The sequence below is a fragment of the Maylandia zebra genome, linkage group LG17 (assembly GCF_041146795.1).
Source record: "Maylandia zebra isolate NMK-2024a linkage group LG17, Mzebra_GT3a, whole genome shotgun sequence".
In the NCBI taxonomy this organism is placed as follows: domain Eukaryota; kingdom Metazoa; phylum Chordata; class Actinopteri; order Cichliformes; family Cichlidae; genus Maylandia; species Maylandia zebra.
Genome location: NC_135183.1, coordinates 35,155,463 through 35,182,538, shown reverse-complemented (window position 1 = coordinate 35,182,538; position 27,076 = coordinate 35,155,463). Strand labels below are relative to the sequence as shown.

General features: G+C 40.5%; 1 protein-coding gene across 4 annotated transcripts in view; it reads left to right on the top strand.

The window, feature by feature from the left end:
- tafa5a (TAFA chemokine like family member 5a) overlaps positions 1-24,283 on the top strand; it is a 167,786-nt gene extending 143,503 nt beyond the window's left edge. For 3 of the 4 annotated variants that reach the window (XM_004553938.3, XM_004553940.5, XM_076875890.1), the window contains exons 3-5: positions 3,762-3,889; positions 17,631-17,822; positions 22,901-24,283. In XM_004553938.3, the coding sequence (XP_004553995.1) occupies positions 3,762-3,889; positions 17,631-17,639 (137 nt within the window). In that variant the 3' untranslated portion in view covers positions 17,640-17,822; positions 22,901-24,283. The remainder of the gene's footprint in view (positions 1-3,761; positions 3,890-17,630; positions 17,823-22,900) is intronic. The other variant, XM_004553939.3, reaches the window with a different exon arrangement.
- The last annotated feature ends 2,793 nt before the right edge of the window (positions 24,284-27,076 follow it).

The window sequence follows — 27,076 nt, the reverse complement described above, 5'->3', positions numbered from 1 at the left end:
ACTAGGATGATGTCGGCGTAAATGTGCAGTCATATTCGTTGTGTTCCCACTAGTGCTTTCAGGTTAATCTCGTTGAAATGACCTTAACGCCACAACACGGCAAATCTCCGTTAACGAGCTACCGCCGATCGCCCCGTGCATGGGGCTAGACGGCCAACACGTTAACGAGCTAACTGCGCTAACACACTAGTTCACACCAATGTAATTAAGCATTGCATGGCACATCCAACATACTGTTTTACTTTAGTCCATGACTCGCTTACCTTCAGGGTCATACGTCACATGAAAACCAAAATAATTCCAAACGCCAGATCTGAATGAGGGTGGGGGAGGTCCATCTTGCAAGGAGAGCTTAACTTCTGTCTCGCTAGCTTGCCCTGCGCTCTTCCTCCTGACTATGCTGTCTGTGTTGAGCGCTCAGTGGATCTGCGCTCGACAGTGCAGCCTAGGCGGAGTAGTCGAACGCAGATTCACTGAGCGCTCAACACAGACAGCATCGTCAGAAGGAAAGTTGATAAAATAAATTACAAATGTTGTATTGTTCGATACATATGCGTACCGAACTGAAAGCACTGTATCGAACGGTTCAATATCGATACGAATATCGTTGCACCCCTAATATATATATATATATATATATATATATATATATATATATATACACACACACACACACACACACACACACACACACACACACACACACACAAATGGTTGAAATGGTTGTCACGAGTACATGCAGATGTCACATGTATTATGCTTTAGGTTTAGGGGCCTGTGTTTATGTGCATGTATATTTGTTGGATTTCCATAATGAAATATCTCCTAGAGCGTTATCTGTGGTAGCCTTTTGTTTATGTTTACATTTGTTTACATTTATGTGCATGTCTGGGTGATTCCGATGTTGCACGATGGTGGTTAACATGTCATGTTTGGTTTGTTGTTAGGTAACGTGTCTGAATAACACATTAGTAAGGGATGGGACATGTAAATGCCAGACATGAAAATGAAATATTCATTCATTTACTCATTTAATATTCAGTAAATTCATCCGGGCTGCTATTATGCAATCTGGTGCTAATATGTTATCATAGAGGCTCTTTTCCAAAGCCACGAGTTTAATGTAAATTTGTGATCCTTTGATGATGCTTATTGATGATTCATTCTGCAGCATGGCCTGTCACAGAAAGCAGCTAGCTGCATATATCTTGTCTGATTTTCTATAACTCACAAACTTCTGCTGCAGCTGAAGACAATAAAGACTCCTGATAACTTAGTGGGGCTATATGATGGATGACTTACAGTCGAAAACTCAGTAAGAAATAGGCTGAACCCCTGAACGGAAGCTTATTTACAATTGAAAACTGCAGATATTAAAATTACCTATTGGATGGCCGTGTTTGTACGTCAGGATAAATACAATTACGGGGTTCTTTTGTGATGAAAAACCATTTAATCCGAATTTTAAAAGTACTGCGCAAATATCTCTAGCCACCCATTTCATTATGTTTTCCTTCCAGTGAGTCAGACTGTCGTGCAATATCTTAAAGTGGTTTTGAGCAACACTTCTCCAGCTTTCTAAACTTTTTCTTTGGACATTATCTGCTTTTTTGAACATTTTCAGAGGAATGTATTTTTAATCTTTAAGCTACATAAAACTGACCTATTCAAGCACAAAAAAGAGACGCATCCATACATAACAGAAAAACTGAGCAAAGAACCAATTCCAAATTGTATCTTTAGATACTTTGTTACAACCAGTCTGTGGCAAAATCACATAATTTGTTTCTGATTTCTTTATTTAAATCTACAGAAAATGATACCGATGATAACACAGTTTGACAGGCATAATAATAATATTTTAGCTCCAACAAGGTGATTCCAAAACTTGGCATAACTCACTATGGTGTGCAATGTGCCCTTAATAAAAGAAATCTGAGGAAACTGAACAAGTGGAGGACAAAAGTGATATAGTACTATCTACAGCAGATGAACTGGACCTGAAAGCCATGTCCTTAAGAAAAGGGAAAAAATATCCAGCAAAGACCTGACACAGGATCTGAGAGACACATCTGGCCCTTCAGCTTGTCAGCCTCATAAGAAATGACCTCAGTGTAAGGTGGCTGCCAAGCAGCCATTCATGAAAAATCTAAAATATGCAAAATTATACAAGGACTGATCTGAAAATTGTTGGAAACAGGTCTTATAGAGTGATAAATCCACATACCTTCATCAGTATGTACGGAGGAGCTCAAGAGAGTAACACCAGTGAGTGTCTACAATCATCTGCAAAACACGGTGGAGGTGCCGTCATGTTTGGGGCTGCATTTCAGCCTGGATAATAAAACACAAATTTAAATAGTCAATCATTGATTGGTCTTCCTAGAGCCAGGATTTCAACATTGTTGAAGCATTGTGGGATCATCTTGACAGAGAACAGAACAAAAGGTAGCCAACATCCAAAGAAGAGCTTTGAATGTCTTTTAAGAAGCCTGGAGAAATATTCTGAAGACTATTTAAAGGAAAAGACAATAAAACTGAAAAACAGGTGGTCACACTGAGTGTTGACTATTAGAATTGAACAAACTCTGTGTTTGTCTTGTATTTTCCAAGCAAAAAAACACAACATTTCTTTTCACATTACTGTGGATAGATAGCCAAATAGTGTGACAGTGTAACACACAATGCCTGCAATGCAACAAGGACCTGCTCAAAGCAGTGAGCAGCAGTACTGCCCCTTTTTGGGACACAAAATATATTAAGAATGTCCAAAACAAACAAAAAATCTCCAATATTCACTAGAAAAAGTAGAATTAAAATAAGATGCTATTTGCCTTCAACTCAAGCACTAAAGACAGGGATGACTGGGAACCTATGCCAGCGTAAGTGCAGGTGAAAGAATACATTGCACCTCCAACAACACTCTCTTTGAATTGACAGAAGCCTGCTTCAGTTGTCAATACATTTATCAGTCTTGTCACTGTGTCTCAGTCTGTCAGTGAAGCCTAGTACGTGTTCAGCCTCTATGTAATGGGCTGAATCCTATTGCTTTTGAGAGACGAGTAGAAACTAACTAACTGGAGTCTGAAACTTCAATAAAGCAGAGCAGTGCTGGAAAAACATTTGTCATACAGCTATGACAAAATGTGCACTGAATGTCCCAGATTGTTCCAACTGTATTTAACATATGAATTGTTTTTATTTTGTTTTTTAAATCCCTTGTGGTAAAAATTTAGGTGGCGTGCTAACAAAATATATCATCCTGGTTGAAATGTTGCTGAAGGCAAGATGGCTGTAAAGCCTCCTAAATATCATTTGAGATGTTTGATTTTATTTACCTGACTGATCACAGCTCTCTCCATTTCACTCCATCTGTCTGATTCTCCCCATCTTTCCCTCATCTCTCACTGTCATCGTCTGCGTTCATACCTCTCAATTGTCCCTTTACTTCATTGCTCTTCATCTACCTCCACATCTCATCTCTCACCCCACCACCACCACATTGCTCCTTCTTTTTTCCATTTATATTTCTACATTTTTTTCACATCTCTGCTTTTCCATCATTTTTCAATCCTGTTATAACTTTGCCCGTATCTGTCTTCCTCCATCTGTCATTCCCCGACCCGCTCTTCTTCTGTCTTAATCGTTACATCTTTGCATTGACTTCTCCCTATCATTTCTCTTCATCTGTTTATTTCACCCCCCAACCCCCCCAGGTCACTCTCCTAATCACTCTTTTTCTCTCTGTGTCTCCTCCGCAGCTGGTATTGTTCGGAAAAAGCAATGGTGTGAGATGGTGCCATGTTTGGAGGACGAGGGTTGCGACCTGTTAGTCAATAGATCTGGCTGGACTTGTACGCAGCCCGGAGGCCGAGTTAAAACCACTACGGTGAGTTCAGGCTCTCTTTTAGTGCCTCAGGTTACACAAAACCACTCACAAGCTGGTCGATGTGCTTAGAAAACCAACTGAAGTGTACAACCAAACCAAGGACGCTTTTTTAAAACAAAATAACAGTAATTAAAAAGTAAAGGTTAAGAGAGCTTTTTGACAAGCTGACTCATTGTACAGGGTGGGCCATTTACCATAATAACACCGTAATAACTTGGGAATGGTTGGTGGTATTAAAGTCCTGTTTGTGGCACATTAGTATATGTGAGGGGACAAACTCCTCATGATGGGTGGTGACCATGGTGGCCATTTAGAAGTCGGCCATCTTGGATACAACTTTTGTTTTTTCAATAGGAAGAGGGCCATGTGACACATCAAACGTATTGGTAATGTCACAAGAAAAGCAATGGTGTGCTTGGTTTCAACGTAACTTTATTCTTTCATGAGTTATTTACAAGTTTCTGACCACTTATAAAATGTGTTCAATGTGCTGCCCATTGTGTTGGATTGTCAATGCAACCCTCTTCTCCCTCTCTTGACACACTAATAGCAACACCGCAGGAGAAATGCCAGCACAGGCATCAAGTATCCGTAGTTTCAGGTGCTGCACATCTCGTATCTTCACACCATAGACAATTGTCTTCAGATGACCCCAAAGATAAAAGTCTAAGGGGGTCAGATCGGGAGACCTTGGGGGCCATTCAACTGGCCCACGACGACCAATCCACTTTCCAGGAAACTGTTCATCTAGGAATGCTCGGACCTGGCACCCACAATGTGGTGGTGCACCGTCTTGCTGGAAAAACTCAGGGAACGTGCCAGCTTAAGTGCATAAAGAGGGAAACACATCATCATGTAGCAATTTCAAATATCCAGCAACCTTGAGGTTTCCATTGATGAAGAATGGACCCACTATCTTTGTACCCCATATACCACACCAAACCATCACTTTTGTTGTTCCAACAGTCTTGGAGGGATCCATCCAATGTGGATTAGTGTCAGACCAATAGCGGTGGTTTTGTTTGTTAACTTCACCATTCACATAAAAGTTTGCCTCATCACTGAACAAAATCTTCTGCGTGAACTGAGGGTCCTGTTCCAATTTTTGTTTTGCCCATTCTGCAAATGCTGTGCGCCGATCTGGGTCATCCTCGTTGAGATGCTGCAGTAGCTGGAGTTTGTAAGGGTGCCATTTGTGAATAGCTAATACCCGCCGAAGGGATGTTCGACTAATGCCACTCTCCAGTGACATGCGGCAAGTGCTACGCTGTGGGCTCTTGCTGAATGAAGCTAGGACAGCCACTGATGTTTCTTCATTAGTGACAGTTTTCTTGCGTCCACATTTTGACAAATCCAAAACTGAGCCAGTTTCACGAAACTTAACAAGCAGTTTGCTAACTGTAGCATGGGAGATCGGTGGTCTCGTAGGGTGTCTTGCATGGAAATCTGCTGCAATAACCCGGTTACTGCGTTCACCAGATATCAACACAATTTCGATCCGCACCTGACGTCCTCACGTGTTAACCTCTTCGACATGTCAGTGGCTGTGAACAAAGAGAAACTTGTAAATAACTCATGAAAGAATAAAGTTACATTGAAACCAAGCACACCATTGTTTTTCTTGTGACATTACCAATAAGTTTGATGTGTCACATGGCCTTCTTCCTATTGAAAAAACAAAAGTTGTATCCAAGATGGCCGACTTCTAAATGGCCACCATGATCACCACCCATCTTGAGGAGTTTGCCCCTCACATATACTAATGTGCCACAAACAGGACTTTAACATCACCAACCATTCCCATTTTATTACGGTGTATCCATATAAATGGCCCACCCTGTACAGTACAGCTTTGTTCTCAATAAAAGCTCTGATCTGCAAGCATAGCAAAGCCATTTCAAATCACTGTTTTCAGCCTCAGTTATTTGGCTTGAAACATTTTTACTGTTATTGACATTAGACAGTGATTGGGCTACTTCAGAACCCTTTAAGAATCTGGATTTTCAATGTGAAACACTTGAAGTTTCAATTTTACAACGCTTTTTCATGGATTTAAAGAATATAAAAAAATGTTATATAATGTTATACATTCTGTCAGTCAATCTACTTAACACAAAAACTGGTGTAGTCCTCTGCTGCTTGCAGCCCATCTGGTTCAGGGTTCAACATGTTGTGTGATGTACATACCTCGGTTGTAACAACTGGTTTTTTGAGTAACTGCTGCCTTAACCCAGAAAAGCTTAACCCAGAGAACTGCTGCTCACTAGATTTTTTTGTCTCATCATTTTGGGATTTTCTGTAAATCCTAGAGATGGTTGCATTAGAAAGTGCCAGCACCAACAAAACAGCAAACAAACAAGTTCAAAGCCTCTTAAATCACCTTTCTTCCACAATCTGATGCTCCAACAGGTGGTCTATACAGTGTCCACCTACCTACCTAAATGCATTGAATTGCTAATATATGATTAGTAGATTAGATATTTGCATTAGCGAGCAATATAACAGGGATAGCTAATAAAGTGGCCAATAAGAGTATTCCTTTGGATTTTACAGTTACAGACACATTTTAAGTTTCTCTATTGACTGTGCACTGTGTCAGTTGTTTGTGCAAGAAAACAAACAAAAAAAATGAAGAAAAGAAAAAGCATTCAAAGATGCTACCTGTACAGCTTAGAACTGAGATTACATAAGCTGCTGAATAGAAAACTGACCTATGGACACCGGTAAAGTGATAGCAGTAGTTACTGTGGTGCAAGCATTTGTCGGAAGTGAGATACCCAGATGTTTTACTCTACCATATTTCTATAAATAAAGCTGAAGCATTTTGACAGAATGCAGGTTGCATTAAAGTAAAATACAAATCACTCAGAAAAAAAAGAGAGTAATTTTGCATCGCTAACTACAGTAACTTACTAGTACGATTAGCAAGTAGGAAGAAAATTAGCTAGTAGGATTAAAATCAGCTAATAGTTAAATGTAGTACAAGGCATGTCTTCTTGTAGAAGATTACAAGAAGCAGTTCTTGTACATGGTCCCTGAGAAATTAACATACTACAAAATACAATACAACTAACATTAGCAAAGGATACTGAAACCATGCTTTACTTAAGCCATGTTGGCTAAAGTAAAGGAAGTTTCTAAACATATATTGCCTTATCAGATTTTTTGTACTGTCTGCACAGATAAACATTATATAAAAAAAATACTAACATATCTTTGCAATTTCATATTTGTTAGCCTTTTTTGTTCACTTTCAGCTAGCTCATGGAATGACAAAAATGTTTTTCAAAAAACAGTATTATTTCATAGTTTCATAGCTCTTTCAAATGGCAGATAAACAATAACTTGTATTCATACAGTCATTTTGGCATATTTTAAATTAATGTGGAAAACATTTAATATATTTATACAGAGTAGGTAACTGGAATATACTATAAATGTTACCCAACACTATGGTCTCTGAACACTGAGTTGAAAGATGCTAAAATGATACATTAAGCTAAGGAAAAAATTGCAGGGAGGCAAGATAGATAGTCATTACAGGCAACAATATTTTGTATTATAAATGGACCGTTCATAATATATTGTATACATTATATAAATATTCATTAGTGCAGCTCTAAACAACGCACTTAGGTAATGCAAGAAAATGAATTTATCATCCTTGTTGCTTATTTGAAAAAAATGATGTAGCCCTGTTTAGCATAGCCATTTAAGCTCTGTTTCAGCACCTCTTTCAAGACTGTACTTGACAAGATTTCAAGTGCAGTCTGGAACCATTTCACAGCCTCCTGAAAATGTTTCTTTTCACCCTCCTTGTCTTCAGCTCATCTCCAAACTGAACGCGCTTTGTTTACTTCCTCGATGTCAGCAATTAGCTTAAATTAGGGACGCTCTTACTGTTAATGATGGCAGCAGATGGGAAGCCACGGCTTCTACTAGCTAAGATGACACCAATTCATTCACCCGCCTGTCCTCTACACCACTGCATCCAGCTCTCCAAGTCTCCTCCTCTCCACTTCACCCTCTATTCCACCCCTCCTTTCTCCTCCTTACCCAACAAACACCATCCTCCCATTGATTTCAACCCCCACATCTGCTTTACAAGAAGCATAAACACTGTTGCTCTCCCGCCTGTATGCACGGAGTCTATACTGTGGCAATTAAAGAGGTCTCGCTTGAGAAACATGTTACGCAACACACACACACTCGTACACACACACATAACTGCCCTATCTGTGAATGTCAATGCGTGAACACTGAGGACCAGTGGTGTATCATTAATGCATCTGTCATGATTTAGTCATCAGCTGACTAACTTGTTTATTCCTTCCTGTCGAGAAAACAAACATGTAAATACAGAATGCATAAAATATAAAAATGCTGAATGGTTTGCTATCAGGTTTCCTTCCTGTGTTGTGAGTCATGTGCGTCTCCCCGTGCCCAGACACAAACCCGAACGTTAACCCAGTTGCGGAGACTGCGGTGACAGCCGTTACAAGTTCCAGCTACAGTGCAGCTTGTTATCTGGGCAGGTTATCCCACACACATGCTGCATGCACACACTGTAGCTGTAACATTTATTATACGTGTCAGATAAAATATTGTATGAGGTGTTGCAAATCTTGGTGCTCACAGTGTGACCAAAAGGCTAATGGCATGTGCATTCAGGCTTGCATGCTAACGGGCTCTAACTGATGACTGCTATTGTGGGTTTTCCATACTGGTATCCGTGACCATGTACCCCTACTTTGTTGCACAGGGTAGCCCTGCATGCTCTGGCCTACATGTACTTTTCTTATCCTGCTCAGGATGTCACTCAATGTAGTTCTCATCCGCAGGATGTGACAGGTATTTCGTGCGTGCTTCATTGGCTACTTTAAACTTGGTGACAGCCAGTCAAATGGCTGGACAGCTATGCGCACTCATCTGTGCCAGTCCGCGTGTGTGTGTGTTTACGTGGGTTCTACCAGCTTTCACTGTCAGGGAGTATAATAACTGGCAACAAGCAGACTCGGGTCATTGTTTAAAACTCTTCTTAAAATGTATGAATTTTTTCAACACCTTCAAACTCAGTCACATGGAGAAATCTCTAAAATTACCTTTACTTCTCAGGCTTAAGTTTAAGGGCAATTCTAGCAAGCCCAAAAATGACAATAACCTCTTGTTATCTGCTCACCCAAAGGGGAATCACTCACAAAAATAAAAACCATTTACTCCCTTCCATGTTTAACTTTGAACAAATAGCGCCTTCCCTGAGGCTTTTCAAGGTTAAACCCAAACTGCAGCCGCCCCACTGTTGCCCAAGGTTGACTGTTAGCTGTGCACGGTCCAGTGAGCATGTCTGACCTGTCCATCAGGTGTTTGTGCGAAAAAACCCCAAAACATCAATGCAGACAAACAGACATATCCCTCATGGGTATTTGACTAAGCCAAGTCAATCTGACTCAGCCCCCGTAACCCCATAAAGGGTTATTTTGAACAAATGTCAAAAGGCAGTTTGCGTGTATTGGTCAAATGTTTGGGAGTTTGTGTTTTCTCTGTCAACCAGAGGGTTTGGGGGAGGGAGGGGCTTGTTGTTCAGGGTGACGCCGCTGACCTCCTCTCTAACTTTACTCGGCAACACAGCAGCGTGAGTTGCAAGGAAGATTAGACGTAATGCCGCGCGTCCTCTCTCGACCTACACAACGTCACTCATCTCAGCGGTCACCGTTTGATGTGCTTCGGAGTAAAAATAACTTCCTCGCCTGCCGCCTGTCTCGTTCCCAGGCATTCAGGCGTTTTCTCTTTTCGGTTTTTCCTCTCATCCTCCCCCTCATCCCCTCTCTCTCCAGGCATTTATCTTACTCTGACCCTGCTTTGGAGAGTACACAGTTGTTCCTGTCAATAAAACTACAGTATGGATTTCTCAGAGGCCGGCTCCAGATGAAACGTATGAAGATTGATATGTGCGTAGCTCGGTGTTGACAGTGACGTTTTTTGAGGGAGGTTACTTTTAGCAGCGTTGCACTCTAACCACAGCTGAATAGGACGCATATCAAGCAGAGGTAGAGCTGTGAAGCTCCAGCATATCATTTATTTCAGAATCAGGTTTCTCATTGATAACAATGACAAGTTTCTCCTCTGAAGGAGTGACCTAACAGAATATGAAATTCTACAAAAATAAGCTCTAAGACTGTAAACAAGCTCCCCGGAGATTTACTCGACTGCACTGATGAGCCGCATGTTCGTCATCACCTTGTTTTTTTTTCCTGTTACCTCAGGATATTATTGCATCTGCCAATATATGTAGCATATCCACACGAATGTAAGGCGATAAATATGCACTTACATCAGCTTTAGTTGAGAATGATCTGCCAAAACATAACTGATGTGACAAAATGTTTTACTGTGCTGGCAAATGACTAGCTCATTCATTCTGTGCACTGGCTTTTTAATATGGCTGAGTTTATACACATCTCCCTGCTGATTGGCCTCACACACTTGCCAACAAAGTTTAGAATATAAATAGCAGCACAGGGCATTTAATTCAGTTTTCTTATCTAATAACCGTATTGTCATACTGTTAAATCTGCAGTCTCCCTTGTCCGTGTGATGTACATTTGTGTCCAGGTAAGGTTACAGCGAGTAACCGTGCAGAGAATTACAACAAGCTACTGTGTGCTCACGTGCTCCCTCCTGCATGCTCTATCCACGCAGCACTCTAGCCTTACCTGAACAGAGCATTGCTCATGTTATGTGCCGAGAAAGTAAACATTCGGACAATGTGCTGACTTCATTCTCCTGATACGGTGCAGAGCTCCTGGGTGAAAATGGTTTTGTAACAATTGATAATACAGAAAATACAAATCCAGTGTAAATCTACCCATTCTGCTACTTGTTCAAATAATATGTTTTTTATTACTAAACATTTAAGTTAGTTATGTTAGAAAGAGTACTATTCCAATCACAATTTGAATTACAGCTACAGTTCCAAGAATATCCTGAAAAGTTTATATGGGTTTTAGGCAACATATTACTTCCATCCAGAAGACAATGTTAAACCACATCTATTACAACAGCATGGCAAGAATCTGGGTGCTGAACTCGGGTGCCTGCAGTCCAAACCTTTCACTAATTGAAAATGAAAGGACTGTTGAGCTGTTAGAATCCTGTATCAGACAATAATATGACAACGTTCGTGTACCAGAGGTTCAGCAATTGGTCTCTTCAGTTCGCAGACATTTACAGACTTTTGTCCGCAGTGGTAAATATGGCTCCGCCTATGCTTTTTTGGAACGGAGGTTGTACATGACACTGCATACAACTCTAATTCAAATTATAAACCATGCTTTTTTCATGGTTTTTAATGGTTTATACATCAATCACCAGCTGCTGACTTTTTAATGAGGCATATTGCTTCTGTCAGTCATGTATGAAACCATCCTATTAACATTAATTGTCTTTTATTTTATTCTCAATTTAGCCAGATGTGTAAAAAGATCTGGCACATGTAAGATATTAACCAATAAATTCAATTTTAGCTTTAGTGTACTGCAAAGATCTCATTCTGTGTGCAGTATCCTGGTCATAGCTTTCCGTGGTATCAAGAAAGGGCTGGGGAAAAATGGCTAGATAAAGAAACGCTTTAGCAGCAGTGAGGGGTTAATTTGACTGTACCGGAATACTTTCCACACTGCATGATGCTAAAAGGTTTGAACATACATTTTATCACAGTTACCACAGTGAAATGCTGTCTTTGCAAAGGGCCTCTCTTTTAGCAGAACGATATGTAGTCTCAGCAGTCATCTTCCATACCTTCTTCTCTCGCTGAAAGGCCTACTGCTGTCTCTCTCCAGAGAGGAGGATGCTCTGCATCATGCCCTCCACCATTTTAGACTGGCAGATGAATCAGCGCAAGGAGCTATCTCTCTCTGCGTGTGCCGACGCGGGGAGCTCGGCGAGAACGAGGCAGAGCGAGTACGCTGTTAGAGGAGAAAAGCAAAATCACCTCAGGTTATCTGCCAGCTTTTGTGACAGCCTGATAAGAGGAACAATTCAAAACAGAGGCAGAAAAGCAGCGCAGGAGAAGAAAAGAGCAGCATGAGTGAAAGAGAGAGAGAGAGAGATTTGAGCCAGTCAGACGTAAAGAATCGTAGAACATTAAGTCATTTTAAGTTGGTTTGAGTCAAGCGGATGCTCTTGTTAAACCCTCGAGTACCCGTTAAGTTCACACACAGGGACAGTTGCACAAAATCCAACAGCCAGGCCGCTTAGCCGGTATTTTCAAGTGAATATTACACAGCAAGTCACAAAAAGAGCTCTTGTTATCGTGAAAAAGGACTAAAGAGCGCCACAATTTCAGACATTGCAGGAAGCAGTGAAAAAAAAAAAAAACTGGAATGGCTAAAAATCCTCAGTTGTCTAACTAAGTCTTAATCATATGTTTCATTAGGACGATCCTGATTGGGGTATTTAGGCGTTGAGCAGAGAGCTATGAGCACAAGTGGCACCTACTGAGAGAAAGACTGTGATTACTGTAATCAAGACTTTTTCACTGGGGAGAGGAGAGGAGACAAAACACAGTTGGGAAGAGCAGTTACTTCAGCCTCTTCAAGGAAAGAGAGAATATCACAATATTTGATAATATGAGCTCTTGCGTGTGCATATTTTTTGAACTTCGTCAGGGTTCTGCGTGGGAAATTCAAATGCATACGTGGTTTAGGACATCCTGCCATAAATATCTCCGGCTACAAATGGGTGGGTTTGCACTAGTTGATCTCCCAGTAAGGACGCTTACACAGGACGCCTGTAAGCGTCCTCTGTATTTACACATTTGTATTCCTGCCAGTGATGGCAAGTGTGTTCAGTTGAGTATGAAAAAGCTTTTTCGACTGGTGCTTTGCCCCCGCCATCACTTCTTTTCCATCTCCTTCTTCTCAATCTTTCTGTGGATGCAGTTCAAGCCGGGCCTTAAGGTATCCCCCAACGCCTCCACCATCACCATGTCCCCCCTCACCCCACCCCCCTGTGGTTCTGGGTTGGTATCGACCGTGGTAATTGATCCCTCTGGGCCCTCCAGCCACATCCAACAGTGAGTTGAACAGAATCACCACTAAGAAGACAGCTGCTTGGCCACCACAGACAGGCCAAAAGAAAGAGAGAAAGAGAAAGAAACTCTGTTGCTGCTAACCATTAGCTCTGTCTGCCAACTTCCTTCTGGAGGGAGCCAAGTCAGCACATTGCATTGGCTTGGAGAATACTAAATCCTCCATTTTGGGAAGCTGGGAATAATGTTGGGACTATAAACAGTGAGAGGCAAGAGGAACTGACTTAAAGAACAAGAAAGTCTCTCTTTCTCTGTTCTTATCAACTCCCTGTGAGCTTGTGGGATTGATCTGACCCACTGTTGCCTAAACCCAAAGCCTCTGCTGCCCAGTGAAAGATTACCTGTTTTATTTCATTCTGAATTTCAACCCTGCTCCTTTTTCTATAGTTTCCAACATTTCCATGTGGCCAAAAGTGGAAACTGATTCCATGAAGCGCAGCGTGATAGCTGGCTTATGTTTGCACTCCAAACAGTTTCAAGTCCCAAGAGGTGCAGGTGTATTCCGAAATGAAGGAAACAACAAACGCACTCATGCAAGGACAAAACATGGGCACACTCACACCCAAGTCAAGTATAGTGTATTACCTCTGATCTCAGAAAAGCATGTTTCTCCTTTTCAAACAGTGAAAGAGAAACTTATTCATGTTTTCAGCTTTGAGGCAAAGCATTTACCAAATAAGGCTATGGGAGAATTTTGTTCTTTTTTAAACTGTCAAGATAAGCAGTTGTTACTGGAGATTACTGAAAGCAGTGTAAGCTTCATCAGTCCTCTCAGTGAGATATTACCTGTGAAAGCTTTAACCTGCTTGAACTGCCAATATCTTCTTAACTAAGGGTGCTATAATATACCTGCTGGTTAATTAAATTCTGTTAACTGTGGAATCTTCAAGGTGAGCTGTCACAATCTCGGTATCTTGAAACTGGACATGACAAGCTGAAATGGTGTTATTTTCAAAAAAATTTGCAACTAATTCCATGAATTTATCAGAGAAATGTTTAATGAGGTTGCAGATCCAGTAAGCCGGTAGTCTTTTTGCCAACAGTACAAGAAAAATTAAAAACGTGGCCCCCTGCTGCCCATTAGAAATGATGCAGATTTAGGTTATCAGGGCCAAGCAGTACATCCATTGTTAACGTATGTCATGTCAGAGTCCCTGGCAACTCAAAGAAATGCACAATCTTGCAATTAGTGTTTTATCATGTCTTCCTCCCCACACCCCTGATAGATGGCTGCCCCTCCCTGAGCCTGGTTCTGTTGGACGTTTCTTTGTGGTAAAAGGGAGTTTTTCCTTTCCACTCTCGCCAAGTGTTTGCTCAGAGAGGATCAGTGTCGTTTGATTGTTGGGATTTTTTCTGTATTATTGTAGGGTCTTCACCTTACAATAAAAAACATATTGAGGTATCTGTTATATAAATAAAATGGTAAATGGCCTGTATTTATATAGCGCTTTTACTAGTCCCTAAGGACCTCAAAGCACTTTACATATCCAGTCATCCACCCATTCACACACTGGTGATGGCAAGCTACATTGTAGCCGCAGCCACCCTGGGGCGCACTGACAGAGGCGAGGCTGCCGGACACTGGCGCCACCGGGCCCTCTGACCACCACCAGTAGGCAACGGGTGAAGTGTCTTGCCCAAGGACACAACGACCGAGACTGTCTGAGCCGGGGCTCGAACCGGCAACCTTCCGATTACAAGGCGAACTCCCAACTCTTGAGCCACGATCGCCCCAATGGTATTGAATGGAATTGAACACGTCTCTTTACAAAAGAAAAATCATCTCACTCAGTTGTATTCTGGACTCTGAATGTAATGTAGTTTTTATAAATTTCTGTTTATGTAGACAACAATATATTTGAAAATTTTGCCAATTTGTCACAGTTAATCACAAACAGATTGCATGTAACTACCAACTTGACCTAATTCATTCCCTGACTGATAGCACTGTTTCTTTAAAGCTGGCATTGGACGGTCACAGACCTGGTCCCCATTTTCAAAGCAATAATTTCAAAGGCACCAAGTTGCAGTAATTTTGGCTGTGTCACAGTCTCCACTCACTGTTTTACAGTGTTGGGACTAACGCGTTATTAAGTAATGCGTTACAGTAACTACGTTATTATTGTGGTAACGAGCACGGTAACTAGTTATTATGCCAAAACCGGGAACGCGTTACTCGTTACTGGGATTTAAATAGGCTCGTTATTCGTTACTTTGTGTGGCGGCATTGCGGAGCTTCCACAGATTCAGTAACATTAGCAAGTGGTGGAGGCCAGCAGGTGGATGAAGGAAAAGGGAGGCAGGAGCAGAGACCCGAAGCGGCCGCTGGTCCGAGAGAGTCAGGTGAACTGAACTTCAGGTAAGAAGTTATAACCTGCAGTCCATCTGGGTCAGATATGAACCAAGTTTAGTTGGAGTTTATTTTCGTTGTGCTGACTTTTTCGTACTGCGTGCTAGCTAGCATGACGAAGTTTCTATACAGATGGGTGGGTGCTATGTTACTGATGTTGAACTTTATTTTGTTCATAAGGTTAATTATTAGAGTTGCCAACCGTCCCATAAAAAACAGAATCGTCTTGTATTCAGAGAAAATATCATGCGTTTCGTATTTAGGTGAAAAGGAACAGTTTGTCCTGGATTTCAGCTACAATGAAAAAGACACAAAGCTGGAGTTATTCTGTGTTTACGCTGCACAGCTGCCTCTTCTTCTCTCATCCTCTCACCCTCCCTCCCCTGTTTCTACTTCAATCATGAAACTGATCAATGATCAGCTGATCGGCTTTTCTCTCTTGTTTATTTATCGCCCACTTTGCGCCAGAAAGAGGAAACCAGCAGATGTCGCGCGAAACAACAGCAGCACTTTTAAGCTTGATCAGCTGTTGTTAGAATTTATTTAATATTACTTTCTACTATCAGCTGATGTTTGCTGGAGCCACAGCTGTAAAGCTGCTGGTCATGATGTCGGTTTGGTTATGTGATGAGAGGGAAACATGAAGATGAAACCAGGAGATGTCCTTACTGAATCATCAGAGCTGTGATGGAGAAACAGGTTTACCTTTTAGGTGACATGAATGAGTTGAAGGGAAGTTATGAACTGTTTCTGAGAGACAAATAACACCAGGATACTTTTTTAGGTAGCTGACAGCTGGTAACTGTGCAGGGGCGGATCTAGCAAAGTGTTGCCAGGGGTCCATGTAGGGCATTAAAAGGGAAAGGGGGGCACAAGGAAATACTTTCTTATTCTCATTTAAAATGTCTCACTTTTAAAAAAATAATTATCTGAGTCTTGCAGCAAACAATTGATAAATTGATACATATATACCATCAGAACAGTGTACATCACTGTCACAACAGTGTTTATTTTCATTCAAAGGCTTTATGATTTTTCCTATAATGGCGGCCGGTCTCTAGTCAAAATGCCGGGGCGATTTTTTTGTCCCAGTCCAGCTCTGTATGCAGCTCATCTGCAGTCTGGTGTTACCTACATCTTCCTATTCAGAAGGCAGAATTTCCGAGTTCTGAGTACAATCGAAAGCACCATGACTGCAGTTTTTGTGTTGGATGTAAAAAGCAGGCTAGGATAGAATCAGGTGTGGGATTTCTCTCGTGGAAATGTGCACATTATCTTTTCCTTTCTATTGGTAGGTGGCACAGTGCACTTGTGGCAAGTAAGCAAGCTAGAAGACTGGCAAAGTTATGGAAGCAACACATTAACAAGAGAATTCTGAGTAAAACCAAAGTTACTTTCCCTAGTAACTAGTTACTCTGAAAGTAACGAGTAACTTGAAGTAACTGAGTTACTTTTGATAGAAGTAACTAGTAATGTAACTAAGTTACTAATTTAAAGTAACTTACCCAACACTGCTGTTTTACTCAGTTTTACTCAGTGTAAGGTTTACACACTAAAACTCCAAAATCTACTTGGTTATGTTGCATTTAAATGTGATCCCAGGGGTTGTTTTGTAACCATGCAAGCAATTTCTAACTATTAGATACCACAGGCTTATTTTTAAAAAAGATATTTGATGCCCTTGGAAAAGGAACGAACTTGCATTGCAGGAATAAAACAGTTGTTTACCATAATCACCAGTCTCCTAACTCTGGGACTGTAAGAATTTACACCAGAATAAACAATAATGTATGCAATAGTTTCTGAGATACTTTAATCTGGACTAAAGTGGTGGAAACGCTGCAGCAGGCCTGATACTTATAAATTCCTATCCAGCTTATTATTTTAAGTAAAGGACAACAATTTACAAATTATTTCAGAAAAATGAATCATGAATGAATCAGTGCTTTACATTTATAGCATATTTAAGAAGTCACTGGAGAAACACAGGGCTGTTTTCTATTTTCCTTCCATGTGGGCTACTGTTACGCAGAATCAGACCCTATTCAACTCCCACACTCCTATATTTAACTGGAACACAAGTAACACAGCATCAGTGCCCAGCACATTCACAGAATAGCTCTCCATGTTTAGACAAATCCAAACGGGCACATTTCCGCGACATCTTAAAAAGATAAATTTGGTAATGGTGGTAGTGGTGGTGGCGGTACTGTGACTGTGTCTAAATCTAGAAAAAAACAGAAATAGAAATGAAACTGAGCTTTATAACCATACCGCCTTCCCCTGTCCCTTTCTCCCCTCAGGCTCTATGACGTGACAAGAGTCCCCCTCGACACTCTTGCACTATGGAAAGCATTGATGACCCCTTGACAGACAGCCAATTTCCAGCTACCACCACCACCACCATTACAACAGCTCCGCCCTTACCTTGGCCTCAAAGGCAGGAAGCAACACAAGCAGCTACAGAGCACCAAGAGCCTTGTGAAGGCAGTAAGGTACAAGACAAATCCCTTGAATTAGAATCAAGAAATCCTTAAATGTATGACTAGAGCCTGACTGATATAGGATTTTTGAGACCGATACTGAGACTTGGTGATTAGAAAAAAGATAAAGATCTGATATACTCGTTTATATTTTCATCTTTTTTTCCACATTCACATCATTAAATATAAACAGACACACATATATACACACATTTGTCATATATTTGGTACAGTTATTTATGAGTCCTTAATAAAAATAAAAACTATTATTAGCTGTGCATATTCGATTGAGGAGATTTCTTAAATCAGATGGCCTTCTTAATCCAACCCCATACTGAATGTGTCTCATCCCAGAGTCAAAGTGAGGATCTAATGTGTACAAGCTTAAATATATATCATTTGTACATTATAACTGCCCAATCAACAGCTACAAATGCCGATACCAACGTATCGGCAAGTAAAAATATCGGCCGATGTGTCAGTCCTGCTGATATATCTGTCGGGCTCTGTTTTATAACATCTTGTAATGAAGGTAACTTTCCACATGACCTTACAGAGGAGACTGATCTTGCCTGTTGCTCACGGTCAAATGTCTTAAAAGTGTATGAAAGTCATTACAACCAACATTATGAACTCATTACAACACTAAGACCGCATCTTTCAGCTTTAGCAGAACACACAAACAGCAGGAAGCATAGACTCTCATAAATCCTGATACAATTTAAGCGAGCGTCTGCTTGTTTGATATCCTTGTTTGGCTTATGTATTTTACCATAAGCTGACAATTTCCCTGGTGTGTGTTTAACCAGAGAAAATCCATGTGTGCAGCAAACCCCCCTCAGTGTATTCTCAGCCTGCTTTATTGGCATGCCTTGTATATTGTTTTAAAGTCTTGTGTCAGATGGTGGCTGTGCACTTAAATAAAACAAGGCGCCAGACAGACTCTGATATTAATAAATAGTGATCGGGAAATAGAGAGTGGCCATGTAATAAATTTAAGGTACAGCAATATAAAAAAGGGATAAGGCCAAAGTCATAAAAACGGCCACTTTTGTGGAGTCTTTGAGAAACAGGCTCTTCTTTTGGTCAATACTGTCAGTGTTTATGGCCCATGCTATAATTTGCTTTTGAGGGAAAATGTGATCCTGCTGCTTTTCACTCCAGACAGCAAGTCTTCAGTAGATTTGGAGCTATAAATAGAAAAGGGGTGGAATGTGTGTGGTGAACTTGGGTCTCTGGACAGTGCATCAAAGAGATTATTGTCTATTTACTCACAGAAGAGGCCATCTGAGATTGGATTTAAACATTTGATCCTTTAATATATATTCTGAAGGAAGGCGATTCTGCATTGCCTGCAAGCAGCTGATCTCACACAGAGCCACGCAACGCAGTAGCTTTACGAGCAGCTGTAGTCGATGCATAAAAGTATTGAAGAACACGTTGGCAACATTGTCACCAGCCTGATGCCACCGTGGTTAAATCTGTTCTAATACTCCACTCTTGAGCATTAAGTTCTGATCATATTGTAGAATGCAGATAGTGAACTGTGTTTGCTTTGATGTTCTGAAGAAATGCTGTATGAAAGGGCTGATAATGACATAACACATAGCTTTGAACTCTTTCCTAATGTGGAATGGGGCCTAGTGTCTGGAGGCGCATGCATACATGTTCATGTATTTTGATCTCAGCATCTGCTTCAGGCATTATCCAACTTCACAGCATGTAATGAGCGATTTCCCATCCCTTATTAACCTGTGGATCATTCCTAGCCAACAAGTTCACTTATGAATATTCATCTGGAATCATGTTGTGCCGCTCGCCTGCTAAAATCTGAAGAGAGAGCGCGGGCTCAGCTGCACAAGACTTAACGTTAAAGGGTGAGCGCAGAGACGAGCGTTAGAAACGAGCAGGAGATCCAAAAGCAGATGCACTGTGGAACGAGCGAATGTACAAAAACACATCAATTAATCCGCTGGGTCCTCTTGAGATTTTGCATTATTCCCAGCAAACAGCGCCTCGATGAAGAGTGCGGATAGGCAAAGTGGATCAATTTTCTTTCATGTGCACCCACCGACTTGTTCCCTCGTGGGTCACATGGCCGTGACATTTCGAGGAAAGTCAGCAAGAGTTCAGACAGAGAAGAAATGTCAAGCCAGGGCCGTATGTCCAGGTGCATTCGCTTTCAATACTTCCAACTCGCGAAAATGCTTTTATTTAGAGCAGTGCGACGCAAACGAAAGCCACTGCCACATGTATGCACATTCTCATTTTTGTTGCATTAAAGTGCTTCAGCTGTGGCCTCGAGACAGGAAGCAGTCTGTACCGTCCCTGAAATCAAATGTTTTCCGCATCCTCGATCAAAAGCTGCCGGGCGCGTATCGATAAGTATCGAGTGGTTTGTCCGCTTGCTCCATAAGAAGAGAAACGCTGCACAAATTACACATTAACACAGATGGATTCAGTGCACGATGCTCCCTTCTGTTACTATGACACCCCCAGCAGTTATCAGTCTCAATCGAAAGTCCAATTCTCGTTCTTACTCGAAGAGCAAGGCCACCGTCCTAAACGTTTGCCCGGCATGTTCAATAGCCAGAGAACCGCTGCATAATGTTTCCCTCTACTCTGCACCAGAGTGTAAAGTATTTGCTCGCTGTCTGCGTAGCTGCTTCCTGATAAACTCTAAGTAATAATCACCCAAGGCCTGTGAATGTTATTCACGGGGCAGATTCATCTCATATTCGTCTGACATTCGCTGCTGTTTTTAAATGGGAAGGCTTGCGTTTCCCTGAGACGAGATTTGCGCGGGAGATTTATGAGAAGCTGTTCGCAACAGTGTGGCTGTGAAAGAAAAAGAGGGAGCAAAAAACAAAACAAAACATAAAGACGATATTAAAAAACAAAAATCCACCATGGTAGACACACACTATGTGGCTTGAATAAAACAAGACCGTGTCTATATGCTGTGTCTGCTTGAAATCACTTGCATTGTATTTCTTTTCTTCCACATCTTTGTGCGACTAATTTATCCTCCTTCCATTTTACCTGTGGCTTTTTACTACTGAGCTGTAGTCTCTGTGTGCCCTCTAGGAGGCACAGAGAGAAACTGTGCTTATTATGCTAGGATTAAACACCTGTTTTGGCCAGGCATCACAGTCAAGCAGTTAGCAAAGTCATGGCCCTGCTTTAACCAAGTAAACCTTTGGGTCATTCCATGCCCAGCTCCAACAAAACCACGACATTATCTCCATTAAAGCCCGAGCTCACTGAGATGTTTATTATTCCCAGAGCATAAGACATTGTCATCTGTGATACATGCTAGAACCCCGTTCAACACCTGCCCCTTTCATGGTAATTTGCACCCTGTGAAATCATCAAGAGTTCATTATTATGAATTAAGCTTCAGTGGCAATGTCTTGGAAGGCATCAGCACCTCTATCAAGTTGGCTGTGTGACTGGCGGGGGCCAGATGGTGAGGAGGCTCCGAGATTTGTCTTTCTGCTGCTAGATTAATTGTTTTTCAGTGTCTGCACTGTGAGACTTGTTTTGTTACTGGGTTATATCCCCTGAAGAGTTCTAAATATTTGACTCGTAAAGCTCTCATACAATCCTGTAATTAACATCTAAGTCTGGCATGGAGCAATAGTCATGTGTGATGCTTATGTCAACACAATGGCTGCAAAAAAATATTTTTTTTCTTTAGGAGAATAGACTGGCATACTGAGAATGATCCCTATCAGCTTTGCTGCTGAAATTTCAGTGAGATGCCTCTCTCGTATGGTTTTGTTAAAGGGTGCTTCAAGAGTAGCCACTTAGCGTTGTTTTATTTTTAACATTATGGCGGAGAAGGAAAGGAACAGTTTGCTCTGCTCTGTTTTTCGAATGGACCAAATGTAAGCCTTGCTAGCTTATCTTAGAAAGAAAACAATTATGTCAAATGTCCCTAAAGATCACTATAATAATGAAATAGCTCCAAATGGTAGAATGTCATTTTTATATATTTATTAATTAATGAGCTTTTGAGATGTTTGTATGTGACCGTTAATATTTGGAAACTGCAAGGCTAATCATTTAATTCTGCGTAGTCTTTTTGATAAGCTGAATTAATCGTAAACCAAGCTACAGCCCTTATTTCTCCATATTTTGCTCCCAAAGAAACCAACTTTCTTGTGATTTTTGAAAGTGGTCTCGAGCAATAGTTCTCCAGCATTTCTGAAGGATTTTCTTTGGATATTGGCTGCTTTTTAAGACATTTTCAGCCCAGCCCTTGGACCTGACCATTTTCAAAGGAATGTTTTTTGTTTTTCCAACTTAAGAAAATTACACAAGAACCAGACTCTTTTCAGCATGAATACGATCACAAAGACACAGACCATGCAAGAAGCCATACCTGGATAGAACAACATGCAATAGAACGGCATCAGTCATGAATTGGCCTCCCTAGAGCCCAGACCTCAAAATTACTGAAGTAGTTTGGGATCATTTTCATAGGAACAAAAGGCAGCCAACATCCAGAGAAAACCTTTGAATGTCCTTCAAGAATCCTGGAGAACTATTCCTGAAAACTATTTAAAGAATTGACAAGGAAGCTTGCATAAGAGCACTCAGGTTGAAGAATAAAGAGGGTGATACCAAATATTGACTTTTAAGATTGCAGAGTTTTGGCTTTGAATACAGTATTTCCATGTTTGTCTGCACATGTTTTCCTGGCAAAATATATAGAATTAAGATCTGACTTAAGACTTGTGCACAGTACTCTATATACACAAGTATTATCAGTCTTGTCATGCAACTCTTGGCAAACAAGTGAATAAGCAGATTGCAAACTTTAAAATGAGATGACAGTGCTTATTTGAATGAAAAAGAACATTCCTGTTGCAAATAAAAAGCCAACGTCACATATGTGAATTGTATTTAAAAAGACAATATATTTTCTGTCATTTTCTTTCTGCTGGTTATAGAAGTGAAAATATTTGAGCCAAAATGTTTTTGATACAACACATCCTCAGACATTTCTCTGTGGAGCTGAGCATGACTGTGACTGAGTGCTAAAACAGTTCTCTCATGTTTGCTTTGTTCTTGTTGATTCACAGGTCTCGTAACACAGCCAGAGACGGGAAAACCAGGGAGTGATTGTTTGAGGGAGTCATCTCTCCCTATGACACTGGGCAAACTTACTATAAAACACTTCCTGTTTCCTGTGACTGGCCACCGCGGGTTTCTGACTGCTCCCTCCTGCTATCTGTCGTTGGGTCAACACGTTGTATCCACCTCCTCTCCACTGTTATCTGCCTGCTCTGTGAATTTAGCAGCACATGCTCATGCCACGGAGGTTCGGACACCTTAAAATCCCATGAATGTTTTGTTTTTTTTTGCCTCACTGGAAGTCCACTGTTTGGAGCTGCTAACTGCTTTTAATACGGGATTTCCCACATCTCTCTCCTAGACTCTAGTGCAGGAGTTCCAGGGTGAAGACGGGGTCATTACAGAACACAATGTGACGCTTCTCAGACCAGCTCGCGAGGCCGTAAAAACCGAACCGAGCGCACTCTGCTGTGAATAGGCCTTCTGCTGGAGTAAACCTCCCATATTTTTATAGACCAAAGAGCAAAACAACAAATATGATCATTATGACAGAGAGGACCATCTGGCAAAGACACACGGAAACGTTGTTAACATGCTTTGAGTGTCGCCACCGACCAACGACTGCCCCCACAGAGACTCAGTGCACAAACGAACCTTTGCAGCTGGCGGCGTATGTGCCGAACACAATCAAAGGAGTACTTTTCAAACTTTACGGACATTTTTTCGCAGACTAAGCTCACCACTGTATTTTGGAACTGGAGATATAGGTACTACATACGTATAACTGTGTATCAAAAAAAAAAAAAACAACAACAAAAAAAACAGAAAAAAAAAATCTGATTTGCATTTTTCAGTAGCTACAGTTGGGACAGCTTACAGGAAGAATTGTCGTGTTGATCATGGATACGGAGTGCAAATCATTACCAGAGAAATGATAATTATCTACAGAGAGTATTAAATGCTGTTAAGTCTGAAAAGAAGGCGTAAAGAAAAGTCATTAAATGTATTTTGAAAGGCCCTAAAAAGTTATATATTTAACAGTTTTATATGTTGTACCTTTGTAGAGAAGCTTATTGGACTTAAAATGTGATCACAATGGCAGTTTAGTAGGATGTGAACAAATGCTGTTGTTCTCATTACTGCTGGCTCGTAGTCCCAGGTTTTCTGTTCACACCTCAGTAGCCGCTTTCTTTTCATGGTCATCTACAAGTCACTATCTATCCGAACCATTAATGAAAAAAAAGGAAAGTGACACAATTTATTAAGGACTGATGTGCAGCCAACTGAACATTGTAAATCTATGGTAGTCAGTGGAAGCCATTGAAATCTGCTAATTTGCTATGATATTGTATTGTACACGGTGTGGAATACTGACTCATTTCCTCTCTATGGGTTCTGATCTCTTAATTTATTTTGTGCCTGTGTTTCTTTTTGTTTTTATTTTTTCTTTCTTTTTCTTTTTTTGCACAAATCCAGCTTCTCTCCGATGGCGATGAATACGGTGAGGAGAGAAGGAAAGAGGAAGCACTGCAGGAGTATCGGTCATTTACATACATTTTATATCATGAAATATTTTAAGAATAAATATATGACAAGAAATGTCCCCTGCAAACTTAGATGCTCTTGATGTTCAAGGTCATCAACAAGAACTTTAATTGATCTTATTCTGGTCTTTTCTAATGAATGTATTTGTTTCTGGCACCAGAGAAGGTATGAAAAAAATTAAAGTTTCCTTTTCCTTCCCAGGTGATTCAGAGGATTTATAGTTAGATTGTTTCCAGGGTAAAGTCCTAAGAAATTCAGTATAAACAACAAAGGGAGTCAAAGCCAGCTCTCGCCTGGCGTTAACATGGGTTTCAGATGAGCCAGCCAAAAGTGGACAAGTAATCACGTCTTCTGTTCACACCTCAATGTTTTTCCAAATGCTCAAGTGAGCTCTTGTGCTTGGATCTAATTTTCCTGCTCTCCAGTGTAACGCATGCTCATCATTTTTGTTTGCAAAGCCACAAAAAACCCCAAAGCAATCAGCCAAACTTTCCAGTTTTTCCAGTGTTTGTTATCTTAACTTTGCAAGTCTCCAAATATCTCTCTAAAGAACTACAGCATGTCTGAAAAATGTAGTTTATGAAACAGTTTCAGATGCTTAGACTGCAAATAAAAAGCACGCTGCTTTGTCCACCAAACTTGTCAGTCATGAGGGAAAGCTCCCATATAGCCCAGTGACCTGGCCAATCCAACAGTAGAATTTAGTCTGAGCTGATAATACAGTGTGCATTGTAAATAACTCATAGTTTCTTGTAAACATTGTTAAGTTTTTAATCAGAAGTTCAGTCACTCACTGAGGTGCTACAAGTGACTATTTATGTATTTCCATTGTTAGCTAGTTTTTTAAGACCCACACTGATTCACAACAGGTCACCACAGCAGATACATCTTTATTTAGACTTGCAATATTTTTTTTTTACACTCACATCCTCTTCCTAGCATAATCCTACCAGAGATTTATATCTTTTCCTAATATTAAACTGCAGATTTTACACACATCATGTTATTGTAAGAAAGTAAGTAAATATTTTTTTATAGCACATTTAAAACCAAAGTGCTTTATAATTTTAAAAAACAAGTGTTTCTGAAAATTTCACAACACAACAAACTATCGTTCAGCAACAGTTCAACAATCAGTTGAAGTTTCCTTCTGTTAAGAAGCTAGAGATAATTGACTAACAAGAGTATACAGTGTATTACAATGGTCCAGACTGTTATATTCCCAACCATTCTGCAACCATTAACATTGCTCTCTGGCACTAGAGCTCACCTTTCTCTGGCCTTAAGTGCTTTTAATTGCTGATGGGAGTCAGATGTGCAAAAAGAAGATGGCATTTAAGGCAGCGGGAGATAGTAGGACACACCCACATGGGCAATTTCAGGAGGAGACCCTGCTAGGCTGCTAGTCTGCCGTAACACAGACTAAATGAAAAAAAAAGTGCATGCATGAGCCTTTCCAGATCTAAAGAAGATTATAGTCTGCTCTTGACCACAGCATTGACTTGGTTGTTCAATTTCAAATTGGTGTCAATGATAATCCCAGGGTTGTTAACCTGCATTTTAATAAAACTAAAGATACCCAGTTATCTTTCAACCTCTCGGTTAATAATAGAGGGCCAAACAATATGACGTCTGTTTTGGACTTTTTATATCCAAGATGCATTGAGCCTTCACATTCAACCGTGATTTATAAGATTCAAAGGTAAATCCAGTTGCAAATCATCTGCATGGCAATGAAAAAATATGTTATCTTGATGCAGGAGCATGTACAAGGAAATAAAGAACAGGCCCACAGATAGACCCAGATTCTGAAGCAGTGACTTTCCAAAGTTAACTGCAAAAGTCGTGAGTTCCATATAAGATTAAAACCAGTTAAGCGCCAAACTCTTGACTCCTACATAGCAGAGGTGTGGACTCGAGTCACATGACTTGGTCCCACCTCTGCTACATAGTGTTCCAGGCGCTTAATGAGTAAATCGTGATCAGCAGTGTCAAATCAGAACTAAGATGTAACAACCACTAGAATCAGCATCAAGCAGAATAGCCTTTGTTGCTTTGAAAAGAACAGACTCAGAACTGTGAAAGGCCCTGAAACCTAATTGAAAGGACTCACAGATATTGTACTTGTCTAGAAAGGATGGTTGATTAAAAATGACTTTTTCTAGAACTTCAGCCAAAAGTTTTGATAGAGGGCGATAACTGCTCAGAACATTCACTTCCAAATTAGGCTTGGCTGGACTACTGCATGCTTAACACACATAGGAGCTAAGCTTGCATTTGTGAGAACATCACAGCCTTTCATGTCAAAAGTTTCTTTAACAGACCAAAATGGAAGAGAATCTTTTACCAAAGTGGAAAATGTCATGTGAGAAACCAAGTCTAAGAAATGGGAAAAGGAAACAGCTTCAAAATCCTCAGTACCCAGCTGATAAACAAAGGGATTAACTCAATAGGTTAAAGCAGTTGCTTTAATACTTTAAACCTTATTAAGAAAGAAATCCCCAAATTCTTTTTTTAATATGTATATTTCAGGATTTTTTTTAGGATTATGACTTAGGATAGAATTTGTCGTATGAAACAAAAACTTTGGTTTATGTTAACTTTTTTAAACCGAACCTGTAAAAAAAAATCCCTGCTTT